At 32.9% G+C, this 12777-nt stretch overlaps 1 protein-coding gene across 1 annotated transcript; it reads left to right on the top strand.

The window, feature by feature from the left end:
• The first annotated feature begins 6454 nt into the window (after nucleotides 1-6454).
• On the top strand, nucleotides 6455-9026 carry LOC141700081 (uncharacterized). The gene is made up of 4 exons (XM_074503856.1): nucleotides 6455-7935; nucleotides 8027-8114; nucleotides 8232-8376; nucleotides 8479-9026. Exons 1-4 carry the CDS (start codon nucleotides 6455-6457, stop codon nucleotides 9024-9026), a joined length of 2262 nt encoding a protein of 753 aa, XP_074359957.1.
• The last annotated feature ends 3751 nt before the right edge of the window (nucleotides 9027-12777 follow it).

Genomic DNA, 12777 nt, shown 5'->3' with positions numbered 1-12777 from the left:
GTAGAAAAAGATCCAACAAATCATAATCTCCTGCTGCTCAAAGATTTAATCAATGATGTCTTTCATCTAAGAAAGCAAGATCAACCATCTGCAAAAGAAAAATAAGACACCATATGACCAAGACCACCAGCAAACATGAACTTATTAAGCAGATGTTAACTTGGTAGATGACGAATTAGATGAAGTTGACATTGTAGACTATGTCGGAGCTACACAACAAAGTGTCAACATATCTCGAAATTGATGAAGATATATATGGCAAAGATAGAAAAATGACAATGTGGATTAGATTACTCTTAAGGCAGTATTGAGAGAAAAGGGTGCGCGTCTTCAGAAATTGGGTAAATTTCGTAATTCACCGTACATTGAGAGGATAATGAACATTGATGCAATTTTTACAAGTTAGGAGGTGGGACTATGAAGATATACGCTCCAAAATAGAGATCCAGTGTAAGTAATTCAAATTATTCTATGCCATTATACATCACACTATATAAATCTAGAATTCAATATATAATTACTATTGACAGGGAGACGATTTCAGCTTGGATAATTTCTTCTGCATAGGGGAAGATATGGAAACTATAAAAGTTAGCCATTATGTAGCAAGTGTAGTGATTGACACATATGTAACTATGTTGAATGATAATGAGAAGTACAAAGTGTGTGTGTGTCTCCATTGGGTCTCTTTTGTACCATTGAATGTGTGATAATTTTTATATTTCACTATTTTTTTGTAGATTACCAACTACTTTTATCGATTCATATTTCCGATTTCAAAAATATTTATTTTATAGCATCCTACCTTAGATACTGATAAGAGTGTTACAGTCTCATATCCAATATTTGCTAAAAATATGGATCAGATAATCAACAGATTCAAAAGAACAAACCTTGAATGTTTAGATATGATTTAAGTGAAATTAAAAACTCTTAACATAATTTAGCAAAAAAAAACTCTTAGCATAATTAATGCAATATTATTTTAATTTCGATATCTTACATATTGTACGTATATTTATCTTATCATTGCATATGAGAATTTCTGTTTGATCTGCTAATCTAAAAAATCATGCATTTGAAATAATTGAAAACATAAGAAAAACTGAAGATCCACATATATGATTTGAAAATAAAACAAAAATCACTAATTATGCCAACAAAAATGTTGAACAAATTGATGGTGAAAAGAATAATACTAGATAACCACAATAAGAACAAATTAATCACTAAAAAATTTAATTACAATCATTTACTCAAAGTTATACTAGTCTTTAATATTACTTTGTAAATTGGATTTTTGTAATAGCCTATATATCTTATCTTACTAACTAAAGTTTGGTTGCCCTAAATCTTAATACTAACTAAAGTTTGATTGCCCTAAATCCTAGTAAAATTAGGGTTTAGGCTGTCGGCTATACGGCCCAAACCCTAAACCTTAAATGAGTATACCATTTATATATATATTTTTTAAATATATCTAAATTCCAAAAGGAGATTGATGAACCCTAACATCATAAAAATTACTAATAACTTAGACACTTATGTTATATGAACACAAAAATCAACCATTTTATGATTTTGGTAATTTGTTGTAATAAATCATCACACGTATATCATGGAATACAAAACTACAATCATTAATATATGTAGTTCATTTTCTAGCAATCATAACAATGTAGGAATTTAAACGTATAACAAACTACACAAAGGAAATTCACTAAACTGAAAACTAAATGTCTGAACAGTAATCAATTGCAATTTCCTGCAGCCCCATTTCCTAGCATCACGAGTTAATGCTCCACATTTCGCACACTTGTGAGGCCTTTTCTTTGATTTGATCACAACCTTTTCCCCATCACTATCATCCTCTTGAAGTAGTTTAATTTGTTCTTGCAAATATTTGGAGGAAGAATGGTAACCTTTTCTACAGGTTGTTGGCCAACCATAACTGCCATATGATCCTTTTTTTATAAAACTAATAGATCCAACATACTCATCAAGATCAGTATTTAAATTTTTTATAGTACTGTGTACATGCTCAAGCCTGTCCATTTCAACTCCGCTTTTTTAACGGATTAACGAAAATCAAACCAAATACTTGTCAGCTTCAAAGATACCTTTTTTCTTACGACCTTAAAGTAGTCGACAATAGCCAAGACATTGGCTCATCCCTAAAATATGCTAGAATCCAAGATGACCTTAGAGCATACATATCCTGCAATCATTTATTTTTTTCAATTTAAATTCCTTCAAGACTGCTTCCCATCCACTCTCAAATTCATCAATTTCTATAATTGATGACCATATATATTTTTTTATTTTCTTCATAAAATCAGTCTCTTTCCATAACCGATTACCCAGATGCAAACAAAACAAAAACTATTACAAAATATTTATGTAAATATAAGAAAAAGCATCTAGAAAAGACCTTAATTTGAATCTTTTACATAATATGCCACATGCATAAATGGGGTTTACTAGCAACAAGACCATTGGCATTTGAAAATATATCACGAACTGAAGCTCTCATATAAGGACACTAATCACTGATAATCAAAACCGGATTTCGTCCCATCAATTTTACAAGATGACCAAAAGCCCATTTATAATGAGTAAATACTCTCGTGTTAAAGCAGACAAGAAGCAATAGTCATTCATTTATCATGCTTATCAACACTAGTGAAAGGCCCGAAACCATGTTAAAGATATTACAAAATATTAGAATTAAATAAAAATAAAAAATAGCCAAGATAATTCATAATAAATAAGTATAAAAAAATTGATCAAGAGAAAAAAAAATTGTTACTTATTTGTATCAAACATAGCATCAAAAGACAATGCATCATTGTACAACTCAAAATATCTGCGACCAATTGAATAAGCCCAAAACAGCTTATTTAGGTGTCCATCCGAATCGACATTATAAGAGTAATAGAAACCTTTTGCACTTTCATGAATAATTTTGAATTTATCAATCATGAGTTGCACATCATTATCACCAATAAACAATCTCAAATCTCTATAAAAATTCTTTAAGTCTTGCAAACATGCACAAACATTAGAATATCCACCATACAGTTTCTTGACAAAATTAAATGACTTGCTCATACCAATGTTCACCTTTGCACCATTATAACAAATATCTCTTAAAGTAATGTTCATCTTTTGACTAGCCCTCAAAAAATGGTGACCTTTTTCAGATGTTAATGGTTAATTGTGATGTTCAATAAAGAATGATATATAGTACTTATGAGGAGCCATAAACTTCAATAACATCTTTGCTCTACATCTATATCTATGAGAGGAACTACGCCTTTTTTAACCTAGTTTTTACTATCAATCTTATGATCATTAAATCCTTCACAACTGCAAACATAGAGTTTCAAGGTAGCAATACTATCATCATCTATCCTCTTTGCTGTCGTCCAAATACTAAAACCACTAAACAAAGCCTCACACTTGTAAAACTTGAAACCTTTATCTAAATTATCAAAAACCTTGATTGATATATGGGGAAACATTATCTCCAACACAGATGTGGATAAAATACATACTACAACCAGGAGAAACATCATAGTCCTTTATACTACTTTCATTTTTTGTTGAAGTCAAATCAACAAAAACACTCGTACCCACATCACAAGTAATCCTAAAACAATCACCACAAATTGAACCTAATAACAGAAAAAATTTATAATTAAAAAATAATTTAATATTATTATTAATAAAAATAGTAATATTATTACACGATAAACAATTCTATAATAAAATTGACAAAATAGAACAACACACTACAAATCAATAGGATATTCGTAAGTAATCTCAAAAAACACAATGGAAAACAATTGATAAAGAAAATTATAGAGTGGTATTTAAGTTGCTTTAACTTAGTATATTTATGATATACCATTTTCATAATAATTTGGTAATGTCTCCTTGTTTGTTTGCTTAGCAGATTAGTATAAAATTTGTATTTGGTCTATAGAATTCCCTTGCACATAAACTATTATATAGCCTATTTCTAATTTCTTTTTATTACATTTAAGAATTAGTTGATTTTTAAATCCATATTTTATTTTTAGTTGTCATATTCCTTCCATTAGTTGATTTTTAAATGTATAATTCTAATTCTGTCTTCTACATTTATAATTCTTCTGCTTCCTACTACCCACTTGTAGTTTGATTTCTTTATTTTTTTTCTCTATTTACTTATTTGAGTGGTGTATAGATGTAACAATCCCACCCAGGTTCTAAATTTAGAATATGTAATTTATTATTTTCTTTGTAATGTACAATCTATTATATGTTTCTATTGTCTTTTGGTTTTGATGTTTGCCATAATAGCTATAATCACTACAAGAAAACAAGGGTAAATTTGACCGGATAAATATGACTGCGGCTAAATTTGACCGACGCTGGTCATATTTATGGTCAACTTACATATATAATTGGTCATACTTAAATTTGACTGCCGGCGGTCAAATTTAATGTCAACCAGCATTCTAAACCTGGTCAAGAATTAAATATGACCGATGAAAGTCAATTTTATTATCGCTCACATTTAATCGGTCATATTTAGTTTTTAACATTGCCAAAAATTGGAGGGAAATTTTCCGCCATGGCGGCCAAAATTGAGCGGAACAAATATGACCGAGGTCGGTCATATTTATGCTTGGTCATAAAAAAAATGGCGCCAAAATTCCCGCCAAAACTAAGAGAAATTATCAGGAACCAAATTTGACTGAAGTCGGTCATAACTAAGTTTGACTATCATCGGTCAATTTTGTTATTAACTATTTTTTAGACAAATTTTAATAATTTATTAAATTTGACTGCCTTACCGTTGCTTTGGTCGTATTTATAAATATGACCGACTGCGGTCATATTTATAATTATGACCGCCCTCGGTCAAATTTACCCGTTTGAGATCTGATACCTTCTGCTTCTTTTCTAAACTTTCCTTTCTTTACTAAACTTTCTCCTCTCATTTTGCCTTCTTCTTCCACCATAACTCCACCCTTTGTACACCATAACTCAACCCTTTGTCCTCATTTTTCATGAGATCTAATTAATCATCAAGTAAGTTTCATTCCTTAACTTTTGCATTTAATTAATTTTACTTTCTTAACATAGTATGGAGCTATTATTTGGTTGTACACATGTGTATGTATTTTTGGGGATTCCTAATTTGTTGATGAAATTAGTGTTATTATTAGCTGTGAACCATGATTATAGTTAATTGAACTTTTATGGTGAGGATTAATGTAAATTATAATGGTAGCCAATTTATCGATTTGTTTAATATAAATTGATTATTTATGATCTATTTATATTTATGTTAATTTGCATTTAACTCACATCACGTATGTATAATTTGTAGATGACATCTGATCGTAGTTGGGTTGGTCATAATCGGTACAACGATTTGAAGTATTTAACAGAAGAGTACAAAAATGGCGTGGATGATTTTATTAAATTTGCATGTGATCATCTTGATCCTAGAGATGGAGGGCTAATAAGATGTCCATGTAACGATTGTGTAAATAAGTACTTCAAGGATCCTAGTGCGGTGAAAGTTGATTTATACCTTAATGGTATTATGGAATGGTATACTAGATGGGATTTGCATGGGGAAAGGGATATGCCTCGAGGTGATACCAATACAAGTTCTCATAATATTCATTATAATGATGAGGATATGTATGATGCTCGTGATATGCTAAGAGATTTTGCAGATGCAAATCGACATTTTGAGAATTTTGTGGAAGAACCAAATGCAAAAGCAAAAGAATTTTACGAGATGGTGGAGAATGCTTCTGAGCCAATATATCCAAACAATCCGAATTTCACAACATTGTCATTTGTTAACAAGCTACTTCATTGGAAACACAAGCATAATTGTACTAATAGTGGCTTTGATGAGTTGATTCACCTTATTGGATCGGTATTGCCCGTTGATCATAAATTGCCTCGGAACTACTATGACGTGCGAAAGATGATAAGAGGATTGCATATGGAATATGAAAAAATTGATGCTTGCGAGAATGATTGCATGTTATTTTACAAAGAAAATAGAAATAAGACACATTGTGATATATGCACTACAAGTCGATACAAGGAGCAAAAGGATCCAAAGAAAAATAAAATCCCACGAAAGATCTTGTGATACTTTCCTCTTACCCAAAGGTTGCAGCGTTTATTCATGAATAAGAAGACTGCAGAAGATATGAGGTGGCACCACAATAGGGTCAAAGTTGATGGTCAATTATGTCATCCGGCGGATGGAGATGAGTGGAAACAATTTGATCATAGATTTCCAAACTTTTCAAAAGAGATTCGGAATGTCAGACTTGGCCTCTCTAGTGATGGATTTGACCCTTTCCGTGATTCACACGCTAGGGAATATACTGTTTAGCCTGTGGTTGTAGTAGTTTATAACCTTCCTCCATCTATGTGCACGAAAGCTCCCTACATGTTTATGCCTCTTCTGATTCCTGGGCCGAATGATCCAACAAAAGATCTTCATGTTTACCTCCGACCATTGATTGATGAATTGAAAATATTATGGCGCACCGGAGCAGAAACTTATGATAGGTTTTCTTGTACAAATTTTATGATGAAGGCGGCATTAATGTGGACAATCAGTGACTTTTCTGCACTTGGAATGCTTAGTGGGTGGTCCACAAAGGGGAAGTTGGCATGTCATATTTGTATGGGACAAGTAAAAGCCAATCAACTAAAGCATGATGGTAAGCCTAGTTTTTATGGAACTGCTCGATATTTCTTAGAACCGGATGACCCGTTGAGAAGGTTTACAAAGTTTGGAAGAACTGAAGCACATTCAGTTACATATCGTTATCCAGGATCACTAGTAAGGAGTCTTTGTGAGGATATGCAGTTTCCTCCTTCAGGAAAGACATCTTGGAGAAAACCGAGGGACTATGGTATGATACATAATTGGACTCACTTTTCTCCATTTTTTGAGCTTCCATATTGGGAGACACTCACTCTTCGTCACAACATTGATGTCATGCATACCGAAAAAAATGTTTTTGAGAACATATTTTTTACAATGATTGGTGACACTAAGAAAACGAAAGACAATAGAAAAGCAAGAGAAGATTGTAAAGAACTAGGTGTGCATCGTGAATTGTGGATTCAAGATGATGGTACAATGCCAAATGCCCCATATGTGCTTTCCAGGGATCAACTTCTTAAGTTGTTTAGATGGATTTACACACTTCAGCTTCCTGATGGGTACGCCTCTAATATATCCAGGTGTGTTAATTTTGAAACAAAATCTATTCACGGAATGAAGTCGCATGATTGTCATATTTTTATGCAAAAATTGTTGCCTATGATTTGTCGTGACTTACTACCTAGGCATGTAGCGGATGTTCTTATTGAGTTATCTAACTTCTTCCAAGATTTATGTTCTTCAACTCTAAAGTACGGTGATTTGGAAAAAATGGAGAAGGACATAGCGAGAATCATGTCAAAACTTGATGTCATGTACACTCCAAGTTTTTTTGATCCGATGGAGCATTTGCCACTACATTTGGCTACAGAGTGTAAATTGGGTGGCCCGTGTAATTTTCGATGGATGTATTTTGTTGAAAGATATTTGCACATTTTGAAGTTGAAAGTTAGAAACAAAGCTCGAGTCGAGGGTTCAATAGCCGAACGATATATTGAGGAGGAGGGTGTACACTTTTGCTCATTATACTTTGATTCTAAAATTGCAACCAAGCATAATCGACTTCGTCGAAATGAGGCACCCCGACAATCTCATGATCCCAATTTGTTGGAAGTTTACACATATCCAACGCTGCCCGGTCTACGGAATAGAGATAGAATCTTGAGTGATGATGAACATAGACTTGTAACGTACTATGTTCTTATCAACTCACCCGAGGTTGGAAAATATTTGCGGTAAGATATTTATTTTGACCATCTTTATACAATAATGATAACTTTCTTATTCAATTTACTAATCTAATTTAATGTTTAGTGGATTTCATAGGTTGGTGCAAAAACAATACCCGCACTACAATGATGCCGAAAAAGATCAATTTCAAAAAGATAATTTTTTGGATTGGTTCGAAAGAAGGGTAAATTTTAAATATATAAATGTGTGTATATTTTTATGTGTGCAAATATATATATATACATATACACACAAGTTTATTCATGTACTTGTGTAATTTTTGTTATGTACAATATTTTAGGTACAAGATGATGGAGAGCTCAAGGACAAATTTATAGATTTAATAAGAGGTCCTATTTATAAAGTTGAATCTTATAAAACATGCAAGTGCAATGGTTATAAATTTGCTTGTGCAAATTCTAATGAGCTCACATCATCAAATTCCGGTGTAGTTGTAATTGCTGAGAAATTTTATATAATCATAAAATTTAGGTTGAATTTGGTCTTCATTATGTATAAATCCAATTTTGACACATTTTAAATTGTAGGGACTTCTTACAAAGAAAGTCATGGAAATAATTACGGGAGACTACAAGAAGTTCTAAAGCTTCGATATCGCAATGGGCATGAAATTGTCGTCTTCAAATGTCATTGGTTTGATCATAAAAGACATGTAAAAATTAATAGAAATCGGATGATAACCGTATATGTTAAATCGAAGCTAAATGCCGAAGATGTGTTTGTGTTGGCTAGCCAAGCTCATCAAGTATATTATGCCCCAAATATTGCAAATCCAAAGTCATCATGGTATACTATCCTAACAACAAAGAGTCGGCAAGTCGATGAAAGCGTGACATCTAGAGAAGAAAATATATTCAATGATGATGCTTTTCAAAATGAAGAATCAAATGCTTCATCTTCACATGTGGAAAGAGTGGTCGTTGATGATCCGATAAATTTCTTTATTGACTTGACAATGTTTGAAAATAATCATTTCGTGGATGACTATGAAGAAGAACAAAATGCGAGAAATAAAGAAAATCAAAATGAAGACATGAACATTGATGATGGAAGTGATAACGATGATTTGACATAGTTCAATTGTTTTCTAGTTAATTTGTACCAATGCGGATATTAGTAGGACATTTTTCATGAATTTTAATACATTCCGTAAATTTGATATTTACTTATTTTAATTAAATTTACTATATTTCATGATTTTTATTCATATTTAGAACTTTGTAATGTTTAAATTGTATTATTTTGGAAACAGGAAAAATTGGGCAGTAGCTACTGGAAGTTAAACTGAAGCCTCAAATTATATGACCGGGTTCGGTCAAAATTAAATGACACGGGAAAAATTCACTCGACGCGGTCATATTAAGCCTGTATATAAATTTTTTTTATAACATTTTGTTGACTTCACCATCCATTATCTCCCTAAACAGCGCCGCACAGAAATACTAGGGTTTTATCTCTCAGACTTCAAATTCTCCAAAAACTTAGCCAACGAAGCCAAAAAGCTCATTCAAATGAAGCGAAACTTAGCAATCACGGTGGTAATGTTTTGAGAAACTATTATCCATTTAGGGTTTTGTATATTTTGGGTATTTTGGTGATTAACATTTGATTACGGTTGTCTATTCTCCTTTTTGGATAATTATTTTGTTCTATTGATGATTTAATTGTGTTTCTTTGATATTTTCATCACTTTTGTATGTGTGGGTTTAAAGTTTGAATCTCTATTTTCCACCCTTAAATCTGTATTTTCTGTTAATGTTTGTGTTATCTTATTATGTTTGGTTATAAACAAACTAAAATTTAGTCTTTTTTATCAGCTGTTATGTAGATACTAAGCAGTACTCTGTCTCTTTTCTTAATTTGAGCTTAAGATTGAATTTATGTATTTGTGTCTAATTTTTTTTATCTTAACATGTTCTATAAATTAGTTTTGATATTTGTTGTTTTTTTTTAATATATCCAGGTTGGTAGGTGTAGTTTTTTGTTGATTCTGTTTGTGATTCTTATGGCGTTGGGGTCTAGTAGCAGCTGGAATGGTGGTAGTAGAGGGGGAAGAGGTGGACGGGGAAGAGGTGGACGCGGAAGAGGGGGAGGTGGACAGGGAAGAGGTGGACAGGGAAGGGGTGGAAAGGGAAGGGGTACTGGTAGAGGGAATGGCAGTGGAACGGAAAATGAAGGAGATAGGGAGGAAGGTGGCGATAATGATGGCAATGATGAGGAGAATGGTGATGAAGGACAGGAAAGTCGTACTGTACCGCATATAACATTCCAGAGAGCTAAACGTAGCTGCTGTGTTGGTGACTACAATAAGAGACCTGCCACAGATGCGGATAGGCAGATTGTCCATTTTATCGAAGGAAGAAAGTAATTTCTATTTCCTACTACATATTGCTTATACATATATACGGGTTTGATACAAGTGTAGTACTGTGTGTATACAATTAAATGTGCACAAACTTATACCTTTACCTGCTTGATTATTAAGATTAATCTGTTCCTTATGATGCATACTAGTGTATAAATTACATGTCTAATAGCATAAGACTATTTTATCCTAGTATGTTATATATACTATAAAAAAATCTGACTGTAACTAATAATTGTAGTATAAAGGAGGCTAAGAAAAAAAAGACCTTGAGCTACATAATTAAAGTAAATTGGGATGAATATACACATCAATCAAAGGGAGCAGAACGTGATGCCTTCTATGACCATTGTATTAAGGAATTTAAGGTATTTTTAATTTTCATGCCTTTTATTTTTTCATATTAATTATACGCAGTTGTTTACCTTTTTAATTTTATACTTGTACGTGTATCTCGTTTGGTAGAAGTACTATGCTTATCCAGAAGGAGTTGAAGAAGAGGGGGATAGAGCGGTAAAAGAGTATTTGAAGAAAAATTGGAAGAGCCTTCCCTATCAGGAGAAGACCAGGGCAGAGCGGGATGCTAATGACGCGAGAAATGGAGGATCGACCACGGCTACTTGACGTTCTTTCAGACCACATTACTTCAGCCCGCGGACTTGGGACAGCCTCAATGAGTACAGGGATTCTGACCTGTTTAAGAAGAGGTCTATCAAATCCAAGAACGCTCGAGCACAGCTGGAACATCAACATTATAGCGGGGCAATGCCTTTTGACGAGAGACGTGAGGTATACGAATTTTAGTGAGTAATAATTTTTGTCTAGTTCTTTATTTTGATTACTCAGATTCAAGTACCTTAATCTTTACGCTCATTAGACATTATAAGATGTCTAATTTATAAAATGATTTGTAAGTAAACCATTTGTAAGTAAATTGATGTTTTTAATTACAGAGGCTTGAAGAGGAAAAACAAGCACCTATTTCTGATATGGAGTTTATGGACCACGTATACCACTTTGATAATCCGGCTACTATAAAGTTGAAGGTATACATACACATAATTCAAGTAGCATTACATTTATATGATCATACATTTACATTCATTTTGGAGAATGTTTTGATATCAATAACGTCCCTGTAAAAATTAAAAGAGAATTTTGTGCAACATATCTATTCATAGGTTTATTGTTATTGTTCTGCACTCTCAAATTCAAATCGTCAAACATGATTAAAAAGTAAATGCCGTGCAGTATATATATAATTATAGTTAGTTTAAATTCTTTGTTCTTGTTACTTAACAATTTTCAGCTTGATTGTGTAAATTTGGACTTATGTCTTTTACATGTTGCAGGAAGATATGGAAAGGGTGCGGGCTTCACAATCCATACCGGAAGAGATGACTTTGGATCCACCTCCATGACCAGCTAGTTTGAAGAAGATACATCGGAAAAATGAATTGAGCCTAACAATCCTAGCGAGGCCCCCGAAAAAGGGAATATCTGTCCTTCATCCTCGACATCCGGTAGCTGAAATTATAGGAGGCTACAAGGCAGCGGAACTGACTAGCTTCCAAAGTACACAGAATTCTCGTTCCTCTTCCCAGCCAATTTCTGATGATAATCTGGATTTGATAGTCAGGGTTTCTGGTGAGATACACCTAATGGTTCATTCCCTGGAGATGACGGAGGTGCCACGTGCATTACTAAATGATCGAATGCAAAGCTTGGCCACTGCAGCATTCCCGAACCGAGATGACCCGAAGCAGCAGGAGTTATGGACTGAATATATGCGGCTTGGGACGGCCTTTGTTGTTGATGCCATGGCATTGAACAAAAAAGTCATTTTGGAGGTACCTTTCTTATCTTAGTTTATATAATTTTCTACGGCATCTTTATTTCAGTTACAGTAATACACATTACCTAAACTATAGAGATAAATTTGATTCTATAGTTATATTATATTATCTTCAAAACTATTATTCAAAAACAAATATGGAGCCAAAAGTGCCTGTGTACTATGAACATTTTATAACAATAAAGTACATATAGTAAGGAAATTGCTTCCTTGAAAAGCAAGTGAAGTGAATCTATTCATATTTTTCTATAAATAGTCAATAAAGTTATAAAGTCAACTGTGGTTAAATTATTTGAATAAAGTTGGTAAAAAAAGAAAAAGAGACCAGAATATGCAAAACCATATAAAGGAAAGGAAATTTCCATGAATTTACAAGTGCTAGCTAGTTCCCACTTAGGTTTTATGCAAGAAGATATTATTTCTAACAAAGGGGATAGTTTGAGTTAAATTATTGAGGAAGTGAACCAAATTTTAGCTACAATATTTGGCTTCACAACAACAAGAAAATCTAAAGGTCGGTTGGAGAAAATTGACAAAAAAATAGTAGTGTATTAATTTTTTACAAGTTTAGGCTGGGGTGTTTTGAATTTCAAGTATGTTTGTAGG

The sequence above is a fragment of the Apium graveolens genome, unplaced genomic scaffold (genome assembly GCF_009905375.1).
Source record: "Apium graveolens cultivar Ventura unplaced genomic scaffold, ASM990537v1 ctg175, whole genome shotgun sequence".
Classification (NCBI taxonomy): Eukaryota; Viridiplantae; Streptophyta; class Magnoliopsida; order Apiales; family Apiaceae; genus Apium; species Apium graveolens.
Note: the sequence above shows the minus strand (reverse complement) of the source record. Positions and strands in the feature narration are given on the sequence as shown.

Excerpts from the sequence above, each read along its gene's own strand:
- LOC141700081 (XM_074503856.1), top strand. The coding sequence starts at position 6,455 with ATGTGCACGAAAGCTCCCTACATGTTTATGCCTCTTCTGATTCCTGGG. Across the intron at positions 7,936-8,026 it reads GAGGTTGGAAAATATTTGCG|GTTGGTGCAAAAACAATACC; the intron begins GTAAGATATTTA and ends TGGATTTCATAG. Across the intron at positions 8,115-8,231 it reads TGGATTGGTTCGAAAGAAGG|GTACAAGATGATGGAGAGCT; the intron begins GTAAATTTTAAA and ends ACAATATTTTAG.